Here is an 11,668-nt window from a genome sequence, read left to right as displayed (position 1 = left end):
CCGTGCTCGCCTCTTCTCCCGGGTTCCTGGCCGCCTCCCCGCGTATTCTGCCTTCGTCCGGCTTTGCTCTCTAACCTCGCCCCTCCTCTCGCAGTCCTCCCCCGCGCGTATCCTCGCCACTTCTCTGTCCCCAATCCTAGCCGCCTGCGCATTTCTCCCCTCTTCCTGCCTCGCCCCGGTACATCACCGCCCACCCATTTTTTCACCCCCACTGGCCCCTCTTCCGCCCCCGCTTCCTCCCGGCCAATCTCCTCACCCTTACTCACAGTTCCCCCACTCCTTGAACCTTCCCACCCCCCAACCCGCCACCGCCCAGCTGGAGCGCACAGCCGGCAGGCTAGGACGCGCGCTGACAGGGTAATGAATGGCTTCAGCGGTAATTAGCGACCCGGCGGCTAATCACGATGTACATTTACATTTTAAGTGCTGCAGAGGGAGCGGGGGAAGGGGAAGGGACCCGGAGGGAATGCGGGCCTTTTCCGCGCTCTCGCTTCCCGGGGGAGCGAAGTGAATCCGTGTGTTCTACAGCTGGAGGTGGGAGAAGGGGGAGGGGGAGCTTTCGAGGGCCAACCCCGGCGGCCGCAGAACAGCCGCGTGCTAACCCGACGCAAACCGGGAGCTCCCAGGCCCGGTCCACCAAACTGCAGATCCGGCCTATATCCCCTCCAAGTAAGGTTCGGCCTGGGCTTGCATACTCCTGCGGATGGAGAGCTCGCTTCTTCCCTAACCAGCCCCTTCTACCGTGGATCCCACCGGTTCCAGGACTTTTCCCCAGGTCTAGCAGAAACTGCTGCCCTTTAAGTCCCACAGCTACCTCGGTCTTACGGAATGTGAGGTTCCCTGCGCCCGCGGCCAAGCGCTGCAGTCAGTCTTTGTGTTCTCAAGGCTGCTGTGCCACCGCGACTGTGGCGGATCCTAGTGGGGCCCGCGGGAGCTGGGCTGAGCCGAAGTCCCGGCTCCAAGCGGAGCACTACCCCGAGGGCCCCTGAGCCTAGCGTGCGACCAGGATATCCCGGACGGAGTTGGTCACTCGGACGTTGGGGCGCAAAGTCCACCAGCTCCAGCCATTCCCCCAAAGTGCGGTAATGGGGTCAGCCTGGGTTCTGAACAGCAGAGGCCGAGAGAGCTAGGACAAACAAGAGGCCAAGGAGGCGACAACAGCTGTGAGAAGGCAGAAGGCCACCCGGCAGCCCCGTTATGGGGCTGGGACTCAGCTCCCCCCAGGCACTGTCAGGCCGCTCGCACTTTTGAGGTTTCCCGCCCGCTGCAGCTCTCCCGGCGCCTCCCCGCCACCGCGGCGCTAGGCTACCCAACCTGGATCAGGTCTGCACCACTCCCTCGCTTGCGCCAGGGGCGTGAAAGGGTGAGGGGCGAAGTCCTAGAGCAATTCCGGGGGCGGGAGTCCAGCTCCTTCTAACTTCCCTCCCATCATCATCCCTTCAGCCCCCAGCCTCACCCTCACTGTCCACCTCTCCTGGCAGGATGTCGGGGTTACTCTCCCAGCCCTGTGGTGTTCCCGGTAGCTTCCTAATACCCCCGAGGGTTCAACTTATCCACCTTCCTCCCTTCTCCCCCAACACCTGCCTTCATCCAGCCTCCTTTTTGAAAAAGGACCCCACCGAGTCTCAGGGGGCCAAGGCTGGCTGACAACGAGTTCCACCTGGGAAGAAGGGGATCCACGTTATCAGGGAACTGTGCCTGGCTTACCCTAAAGCATGCATTTCTCGTAGCGGACGCTCCATGGGTGCGGGGAGCTTAACTCCCCTTGAGAAGGGCTCTCCTTGTTCTCTTCCCTTTCGCCTCAGGGACAGCCTGGCCCAGCGCCTCACCCCTCAGCCCAGAGCGTACGGGGGTCCCGGAGCCTCCTGCTCCGGTCAGGCGCCGCGAGCTGAGACCTCAGTCTCCCGCCGCCCTGCGAAGACCACGCCGCGACGTAGTCGTCCGAGGGCAGCGCCGGGCGCAACGGCAGCCAGCGCCTCCGCACTCTGCTGACCGTGCACAGGCTGTCCTTGAGGCGACAAGAGCGGCTCGGGCGCGAGAGGGACGGAGTGGAAGTGTTCCCTGAGGCGTGGGGGAAAGAGGCGCCAGCAGGCCTCTCGGAAAACCCTCCTTGAGAGGCGACAGAGGCGGCCAACGCGCAAGGGCTCGGGGACCCGGCTTTAAACAGCTTTTGCATCGCAAACACAGTTTTTATTTAGGTCGCCCGTTTATGATGGTTGGCTCAGGGAGGGCAGATGGCGATTGTAGGGGAACTTCGCCCGGCAGGTCACCCCCTGGCTGCCACTACACATCTCGGAACGCAAGGTTCCCTGGCCCCGGTGGCTAGACTCGGGCGGGACTGGATCCCGGGAGCCCGCAGAGGATAGGACGGGGGCGGGCCAAGCTGAGTTAGGGGCGGAGCCTGACGGTAGGGGCGGGGGCTCCCAGGCTCCCAGGCGGGGCCTCCGCTAAAGGCGCGGAGCACCCGGCGCCGAGAGCGCGGCGTAGAGCAGCGCCCGCTGGAGTGAAGTCGGAGACGAAGATCGCGCCGTCCCAGCCCTCCCGCCAGCGTCCACGCCGCTCCCGCACCCTTACCCCTGCCGGCCCTTGCCGGCGCGACCGGCGGCCATGCAGCCCCAGGGCTGAGGCGGCCCCATGGCGAAGCCAGCGTCCCCGAGGTCCGGGCAACGACGGCGCATGGAGAACTTCCGTAAGGTGCGCTCGGAGGAGGCGCCGGTGGGGGGTGGGGCCGAGGGGGGCGGCCCAGGCTCCAGCCCCTTCGCGGACCTGGCGCCTGGTGCTGTGCACATGCGGGTCAAAGAGGGCAGCAAGATCCGGAACCTGCTGGCTTTCGCCACTGCCAGCATGGCGCAGCCAGCCACGCGCGCCATCGTCTTCAGCGGCTGCGGTCGGGCCACCACCAAGACCGTCACGTGCGCTGAGATCCTCAAGCGCCGCCTGGCGGGCCTGCATCAGGTCACGCGGCTGCGCTACCGGAGCGTGCGCGAGGTGTGGCAGAGCCTCCCGCCTGGGCCCACACCCGGTCAGAAGCCTGGCGAGCCGGCCGCCAGTCTCAGTGTACTTAAGAATGTGCCCAGCCTCGCCATCCTACTTTCCAAGGATGCACTGGATCCGTGCCAACCCGGCTACCAGCCCCCGAGCTCCCATCCTGGACCCTCGTCCCAGACAGCTGCACCAGCGTCCAAGAGGAGCCTAGGGGAACCTGCGGCTGGAGAAGGCTCTTCGAAGCGGTTACAGCCTGAGCCAAGCGCTGCGGAAGAGGACCAGACGGCCTGAGAGCTCGTGGGTCTGGGCCACGTAGACACGCTGGATCTCACCCCCAGGGCCTCGACCTTGAGACCCATCTCCAGCCTTTCACGCCTGGTGCTCTGGATATAGCTCCTCAGACGGTCAGCATGGACCCCAAGGCAACGAGAGGGACCCCAGGGAAGCTTCGTTCCACCACTTGTGTTGTCTGAAGACGCAGAACTCCACCTTCAGCTTTTCTGAGCCATGCTGGAACCTTCTTCAGGGAGGGAGTGGTGGACCATGGGACTCCTGAGCCTTGCTTAGGACCCCCAAGGGTTAAAGGCATGCAGTAGTCATGAGTTCCCCCCCACCCCGGGTGTAACCTTAGGAGAGCTCTTGGAATCATCTCCACCATTGACTGGTTGAGGGCAAGGGGTGAGAAAAGGACTGCTTGAAGGCAAGGGAGTCTGAGTTGATGGGGGTCTGTTCTGCCCCTCACCTGGGGAGACTGCTACCTTCCTAGTTTTCCTTACCCTGCTATCAAGGAGCATCTTGAGACGAGGTGCAGGGCCACCTCTATGGGCTCTAGCTCTTTTAACAACCCTCTTTCCCACTGGCCCAGAAGGAGAGACCCAGGACAAAACTCTTCGCCTTCTCTCCTGAGTCTCAGAGCTGGAGTCGTGCTTCTAATAAAACAAACACAAAAATGGCTCTGGCCCTAGGTTTCTTCTTTAGCACTTAACCTATATGGAAACTGCTTTGGCCTGCCCGGCTATGTCTCAGTCCCCTGCAGCCTGGAGACTTTGGCTTTTGGAGTCTTCACAGTCAGACACAGAGACTGGACAGCTTCAAACTGGTACAGGAAGCACATTGCCTGCTCCCTGGCTTCTCCCTCTCCCAGCCTTCCCTTTCTGGCGCTAGTCTCAGGGGCTCGGGGCCAGAAGGGGGGACCTTTGTCCCATGGTGCATTACCACTGAGGGAAAGGGAGGAGCACCTTGCCTTTCTGCGAAGGAAGAAAGGAAGGCAAGCACCAGTGAACTCTCCGGTGGGGGAGGGGTCACTGCCAAAGGAGGCACACCCCACTGGGCTCTCTAAACCTGCAGCCTCCTGCCAATTGACAGCCGTATCCAGAAAGCTGGCACAAAACCTCTCATCACCATCCGTAGGATCTCCCCTTCACTGCTCTCTCTCTCAGAAAGGACAGCACACCCTTGGGAGAGGGGGAGGAGAGAGACCGAGCACAAATCCACTGCTGGAAATTACTATTCAGCAGAGAAGCTGGAACTTGGGCTGTGAATCACTGCAGGCTCTCCCTGATAAGCTGCTGCCTCCAGCCCTGCACAGCTGTCTGTTAAGAGATAACAGCCTCAAAAGCCTCTCCGTCCAAGTTGAAGTCAGCTGGGGTGGGGGTGGGGGAGGAGTGTTGTGTGCTGGAAGGACTCTAGTTGGTAAGGGTGGGAGGTGGCATCTAACCCCAGGATGTCAGAAACACACCCTACCACATGCAACTCAACGGCACCTCTGGAAAGGAGATGGGGGAGGATTTAAGTGACTTTGCTGGCAGAACTCTGAAATAAATCAGGGACAAGAGGTGAGTTTCGGCCGCTGACAGGAGGGGCTCTTTAGGGAATTCTTCCCTTGAGCTTTGGATTAGTGAGCCCTGTCATCCAGAGTCCAGCACCGTTTGCTTTTCCTAATTTCTTGTTCTTGAATCCCTGCAAAGGGCCGGGGGGTTATGTGCGCTTGTTCGACTCTCATGGGTGGTCCAAGAAGGTTGGAAAAAATGCACTATCCTGACAGCTAAGGTGCCCTGGGCTGGTCCTGGGCATGTGCATCTGAAGAAAATGATAAAATTCTTGGAAAAGGTCCTGCATGAGAGATGCTTATAGAAGACTGGTCTTTGTTCTAGAAAAGGGCCACCTTTCCAAAACCAGGATCTGAAATTCTGAGTGCCTGGTCACAAGGACCATGCAGGCAGAATCTTGTCAGGGAGGGAAGGCTGCAGAGGCGTTCTTTTCTTGCTGGTGGGGATCAGATTAAGTCCCTTTCCTGCCTAGAAATTCATACTGCGGTATGGGGAGGAGAGGGCCTTGCTTCCCTACCTTCAGAGCATTAACCTGCACTGATGATGGGCTGAGCTCCTGCCTCCGATGCCAGAAGGCAGGTTATGAAACACTTTCCTTTCTGCACCCCCCCACTCCACCCCAGCAGGTTCCGTTCCCAGGCTTTTGATAGGTGCTCATGGTGCCAGCACCCATGGGCACCCTATCCCTGCCTACAGATCCTCCGGCCCTGCTGATCCAGGAGCAGGCTCCGAAGGAAGGACCCATATTCCTATACATCCCCACCCCCAGGACTGAGGTGGGAACCTGAGAAGTGCTGGAATAAGGCAGTGAGGTTAGGGGGGTAGTTGGCTACAGAGGCACCTCAGGGATGGCTCCCTGACTGCAGGGCAGAGCAGGAGGGAGGGGAAGCTGCTCTGTGAGACCCCATCTTTCCAATAGTGACCTCTATCCAGGAGCTTTCTGGGCCCTGCCTGGGGGCACCTGCAGGCTAGGGGTGGCAGTGAAGGCTCACACCCACGAAATTGTCAGGTCACGTCATCAATTTGGGAGCATATACGTGTATATATAATCCAAGACTGGAGCGTGGGTTAGATGGGCAGTGGATTTTCAGCAGGTCCTTAAGGGACTTCATTGTTGTTGTGCCAGATCCTAGTCTAGGCACACGGTGGAACTGGGAAGCAGGGATGCTGATGGAGGTAGTTCCCCAAGTATCAGAAGGAGGTAGCCAGCAGAACAGGACTGGACAGGCAGCCCCAAGTAGAGCATAGAGAGGGGATACTGTGTCTGGAGTTGCGGCACCCACAGTGTCTGAAGGATACCCGGCAAGAGGCAGGTGGGGTTGGAGTACCAAGTCTGAGCCAGGTCACTGAGAGCCTCCCTGAAGTAAGTGGGAGGCCAGTGGGAGCCATGGAATGCCCCAGTTCGATTGGCATTTGAGAAGTATCCCTCTGACACTTGTGTCGATGGGTGGTGGATTGGAAGGAGCCTGACTGGATCCCCAAGGACACAAGGAGGTAAGAGATGGTGTTACAGGATTTCTTCTCCTCTGGGGCCTGTGGTTCTTGGCCATGCCACTTCCAAGAATGAAGGGATAGATCAGGCAGAGTAGTGGGCAGTAGAGCAGGTTTATTGAAAGACAGCACATTGGGGCTCCCGGGTGACTCAGTGGGTTAGGCCTCTGTCTTCGGTTCAGGTCATGATCCCAGGGTCCTGGGATGGAGCCCTGCGTCCTGGGTCGGTCAGCGCTCTGCTCAGCGGGGAGCCTGCTTCCTCGTCTCTCTCTCTGCCTGCCTCTCTGCCTGCTTGTGATCTCTGTCAAATAAATAAAATCTTAAAAAAAAAAAAAGATGAATATAAAATAAAAAGAAAGACAGCACAAAGCTCCCAAGGAGGAAGGGGACCCAAGAGAGTCACCTTCGGTGTTTCTAAGTCTAGGGGGTTTTATGGGCTTGTTAGTGGGCTGTTTTCATCTGATTAACCCTCCCTGTGCCTGTCATCCAAACATGGGAAAGGGTGGAGGGCTCCTTCCAGGCTGGTGTAATCCTTTCGAGGAGTTCCCTCTTAGAGCAGGGGACCCGTGTGCCTGCCTGCCTTCCAACTATCCTTCATCCATGGGACTGTGGTACTAGGGAAGGAGATGGAGACAGATTTGAGAGCTACCCAGGCTAGGTAGGATTTCACAGCCATTATTGCCAGATCAGAGTGGGGCTTCTTGTGGCATTAACCCTACCCTGGCCAAGGCCCGGCTTGCTTTCTTGGCATCCCAGGGGACACCCTATGTAAGGTTGAAACAATAAAGCCTTTGGAGGGGAGGAGATCCACAGTTTCAAATTGGTAGAAGCTTTAGGAGCTGTTGTCCATTGGCCATGAGTCTGCCAGGGCATGTTCACTGCACAGTATGGGGAAATCCTGGGTAAGACCCTCTCCCACCCTTATCCCTCAACAGGAACCTCCCCATCCCTCCATCTCCCAGCCTCTTCCCCATTAATCCTGTACTTTGGGGCTGTTACTGTGCCCACACTGCTAGGGGTGCTCTAGTCCCCTCTATTCCACTAAGATGTTGCAACACCTCCAGGTCTCCCAAGAGAAGGATAATTGATAAAAGAAAGGGGAAGGAAGGAAGGGAGAGAGGCAGGAGAAGTGAAGAAGGAAGGAAAGAAAGGAGAAAATACAGCCATAGGAGGGTCTCCTTGGTGACATCAGGTTTTTCTTAGAGCACAAATCTTTGTAATTGTGCCCTCATTAGTGTGTTCCTCTGGTTATCAGTTACCCCAAAATCCAGAAGCCATGTTTGAATGGATCCTGCCTGCCTTACTTCCCCACCCAATTCTTGGCACATAGGAAGCCCACAGAGCTATTGACTGAATAAATAAAGTCTGGTTGAGCCAGATTTATGAATTATTCTAATGCCATATCAAAGTCCTTACCTGCCAAGGACAGTGGCCAGATCTTTCCCTGTGCCCACCAAGCTTCTCTTCCCATCTGGACCCTTAGGTTCTACCTGCTTTTAGAAATGAATCATCACCATAGTGATTGGAATTTTATGCCTGGCATGAGGATTCTGGTTTTGTGTGACACCTGCTGATTATCATAGATACAATCATAGATATGGTGGGTTGAAGTGTGTACCTGTGAATGTGACCTTATTTTGAAACAGGGTCTTTGTATATGTAATTAATATGTAAGAAGAGATCATACTGAAGTAGGTTGGGTCCTTAACCTAGTATGACTGTGTCCTTACAAAAAGAGGAGAAGAGTCAGACACACGGAGATGAACAACATGAGAGGATGGAGACAGATTGGACTTAAACAGCTGCAAACGAAGGAATGCCAAGGATTGCCAGCAAACAGCAGAAGCTAGGAAAAATGCATGGTCCTGCCGATATCTTGCTTTTGGATTTTGAACATCCACACCTGTGAAAAAATAAATTGCTGTTGCTCTAAGTCACCCAGCCTGTGGTATTTTGTTTAAACAGCCTTAGGAATCAAATACAATACATATTCTCACCACATTCAGGGGAAGTAGGGAAGAGGACTCTAGGGCGTTTGCCAAGGTCCTTGTTATCAGAATTTCAGTCCTGCCAGAATTTCCAGTCCCCCAGTAGAGAGACAGGCAGGCTCTCTACTCTGCAGGCCTGTGCTACCAAATATAATGCCTGGCGTCATATTGAACCTATAGGCTTTGGAGAATGTCAGGCCGTGATTTGGGGCAAGTTAATTCTCTGAGCCTCAGCTTTCTCATCTGCAGAATGGCCTAGATTACTGTGGGATAAAGGATATAATACCTTGCTTCCCAACCATGGTTCATCAGCAGAATCAGCCTAGGGGACTTGTTAAAACTACAGATTGCCTGGACTGAACTCCAAAACCAACAGGATCAGAATCACCTAAGAAGGACCTGAAAATAGGTATTTTAATAAGACCCTCATGTGGGGGATAAGTGTCTGCCTTGACTCAGGTCATGATCCCAGGGACTGGGATAGAGGCCCATGTGGGGCTCCTTGCTCAGCAGGGAGCCTGCTTCTCCCTCTCCCTCTGCCTGTGCTCCCCCTGCTTGTGTGCCCCCTCTGTAAGATAAATACTATTTTTAAATATTTAAAATAATATTTTAAATATTTAAAAATTTAAAAAGACTATATTTAAAAGTTCTCAAAAATAAGATTCTCATGATTTTTTGTTTAAATATTTTATTTATTTATTTGAGAGAGAGGGTGAGCTGAGGGAGGGGCAGAGGGAGAAGCAGGGAGCCCAACACTGGGCTGGATTCCATGACCCCAGGATCATGACCTGAGCCAAAGGCAGATGCTTTAACTGACTCAGCCATCCAAGCACCCCTAGATCCTCATATGATTTTTGATAATTAATCAGGATTGACTATTCCCTGAGCTTAAATATAAGAACAGCACTCACACTGGTAGGAGAGACATGAAATTAAATCCCCTTCTCTTTCCCTTTGCGTTCAGCCAGTTTGAACCTTTTCGGGAGAAAAGCCTAAGTGTTAAAGAACTGTTATGAGCTGCCCCCTAGAGGTCGTTCTGGGAAAGAGAAACTGGGCTGCAGGACCTGGGAGGTGGAGGGAAATGGGCAGCTAATAGACTCAGAGCCCACAGCGTCTCTGCCCTGGGTCCTGTTTCCAGAAAGGAAACTGAGGGTGTGGGGTCCAAATCAATCAGCTACAAAGACTTCACTTTCTTTGTTTAAAAAAAAAGTGTAAGGGTGTGGAAAAACTGAATGTGAAACAGTAGAGGCTGCTTTGGAATAAGCAAAGAGTTCAAAGAGTTAAAACACAGAGTTACCATTTGGCCCATAGATACTCCTACAGGCACACCCAAAAGAACTGAAAACAAAACAAAACAAAACAAACCCTGAAAATATACGTCCATAGGAAAACATGGACACAATGTTCATAGCTGCCTTATCCCTAATAGCCAAAACATGGAAACAACTCTAATATCCATTAACTGATGAGTGGGTATCCAAAATGTGGTCTATCCACAGAACGGAGTATAATTCTGCCCCAAGAAAGAATGAGGTACTGATCCATGCTACAACAATGAAAACATTATGCTAATTGAAAGATAACAGACACACACACAAAAAACACATATTGTATGATTCTATTCATATGACATGTCCAGAATAAGCAAATCCACAGAGACAGAAGATAAATCAGTAGTTGCTTAAAATAGGGCTGGTGGGTGTCATTGGGTAGAAAGATTCTTTTGGGGGCAATGAAAACATTCTAGAATTAGGGATCGTGATTACACATCAGAGTGCGTATATTGCAACTGAACTGTGTGCTTCAAAAGGGTGGACCTTATAGTATGTAAGTCGTATCTCAAAAATTATATCCTTTAATGATTTTTTAAAAGATTTTATTTATTGGGACGCCTGGGTGGCTCAGTTGGTTAAGCAGCTGCCTTCCGCTCAGGTCATGATCCCAGCGTCCTGGGATCGAGTCCCATATCGGGCTCCTTGCTCCGCAGGGAGCCTGCTTCTCCATCTGACTCTGCCTTCCACTCTGTCTGCCTGTGCTCGCTCTCGCTCACTCTCTCTGACAAATAAATAAAATCTTAAAAAAAAAAAAAGATTTTATTTATTTATTTGACAGAGACACAGCGAGAGAGGGAACTCAAGCAAGGGGAGTGGGAGAGGGAGAAGCAGGCTTCCCGCTGAGCAGGTAGCCCGATTTGGGGCTCCATCCCAGGACCCTGGGATCATGACCTGAGCTGTAGGCAGACGCTTAATGACTGAGCCACACAGGCACCCCTCCTTTAATGATTTTCTAATCAAAAAGTAATATTTTGGGAAATAACGTACTAGAAATAAGTAGGTACAGTGTGAAAAAGGACCATTAAAGCCTCCTACTGGGGGTACCTGGATGGCTCAGTCAGTTAAGCATCTGTCTTTTTTTTTTTAAAGGTTTTTTTTATTTATTTATTTGACAGAGAGAGATCACAAGTAGGCATAGAGGCAGGCAGAGAGAGAGAGAGAGGAGGAAGCAGGCTCCCTGCTGAGCAGAGAGCCTGATGTGGGATTCGATCCCAGGACCCTGAGATCATGACCTGAGCCGAAGGCAGCGACTTAACCCACTGAGCCACCCAGGTGCCCCTAAGCATCTGTCTTTAGTTCAAGTCACAATCCCAGGGTCGTGAGATCCAGTCCTGCATTGGGTTCCTGCTTTCCTCAGCAGGAGTCTGCTTCTCCCTCGGCCTGCCGCTCTCCCTGCTTGTGCTTGTCTGTCTCTCTCTCCCTGACAAATAAATAAAATCTAAATAAAGCAAGCCAGCCTCCAAACGGCAGCCCCACAAGACTTTTTTTGAAGGCTGCTTCCTTTAACACCCCCCCCCCCCGATTCTCAGGCAACCAAGATGGTATGTTTATCCACATTACCTCCATACCTTATCCCCCATATCACAAGCTGCCCTGCCCTGGGAAAAGAACTATAATTTTACAACAGCAAAATACTTTTTTAAAGAAGATTTTATTTATTTGAGAGAAAGAGAGCACAAGCAGAGGGAGCAGCAGAGGGAAAGGGAGAAGCAGGCTCCCCACTGAGCAGGCAGCTGAAAGTGGGGCTGGATCCCAGGACCTTGGGGTCATGACCTGAAGCCGACTGAGCCGCCCAGGCAGCCAAGGAAAATGCTTTTTTCTTGTCACCATTTGTTGAGACATGACCGTGTGCCTCCCAGGACCATGGTTTCCATGCACAACATACACTACATCTTATGAAATCTGCCCGATAACCTACTGGGTAGGTTCCATTATTATTAGCATTTTACAAAGGAGGGAAGCAGTTCAAGAAAGTGAAGTAATATCTAAGGGCATATGGCAGAGCAATAATACAGTAGCAACAAGCATGTCATTCTCCCAG

At 53.4% G+C, this 11,668-nt stretch overlaps 1 protein-coding gene across 1 annotated transcript; it reads left to right on the top strand.

Moving 5' to 3' along the window:
• Positions 1 to 2,412: 2,412 nt before the first annotated feature.
• Positions 2,413 to 8,242, top strand: RPP25 (ribonuclease P/MRP subunit p25). Its single transcript, XM_082735931.1, has one exon. It carries the CDS (start codon positions 2,635 to 2,637, stop codon positions 3,274 to 3,276), a length of 642 nt encoding a protein of 213 aa, XP_082592057.1. The 5' UTR covers positions 2,413 to 2,634; the 3' UTR covers positions 3,277 to 8,242.
• Positions 8,243 to 11,668: the final 3,426 nt, after the last annotated feature.

The sequence above is a fragment of the Mustela nivalis genome (assembly GCF_964662115.1).
Source record: "Mustela nivalis genome assembly, chromosome: 6".
Classification (NCBI taxonomy): domain Eukaryota; kingdom Metazoa; phylum Chordata; class Mammalia; order Carnivora; family Mustelidae; genus Mustela; species Mustela nivalis.
The sequence above is the reverse complement of the archived record's forward strand: the minus strand, read 5'-3'. Positions and strand labels throughout refer to the sequence as shown.

Excerpts from the sequence above, each read along its gene's own strand:
- RPP25 (XM_082735931.1), top strand. The coding sequence starts at position 2,635 with ATGGCGAAGCCAGCGTCCCCGAGGTCCGGGCAACGACGGCGCATGGAG.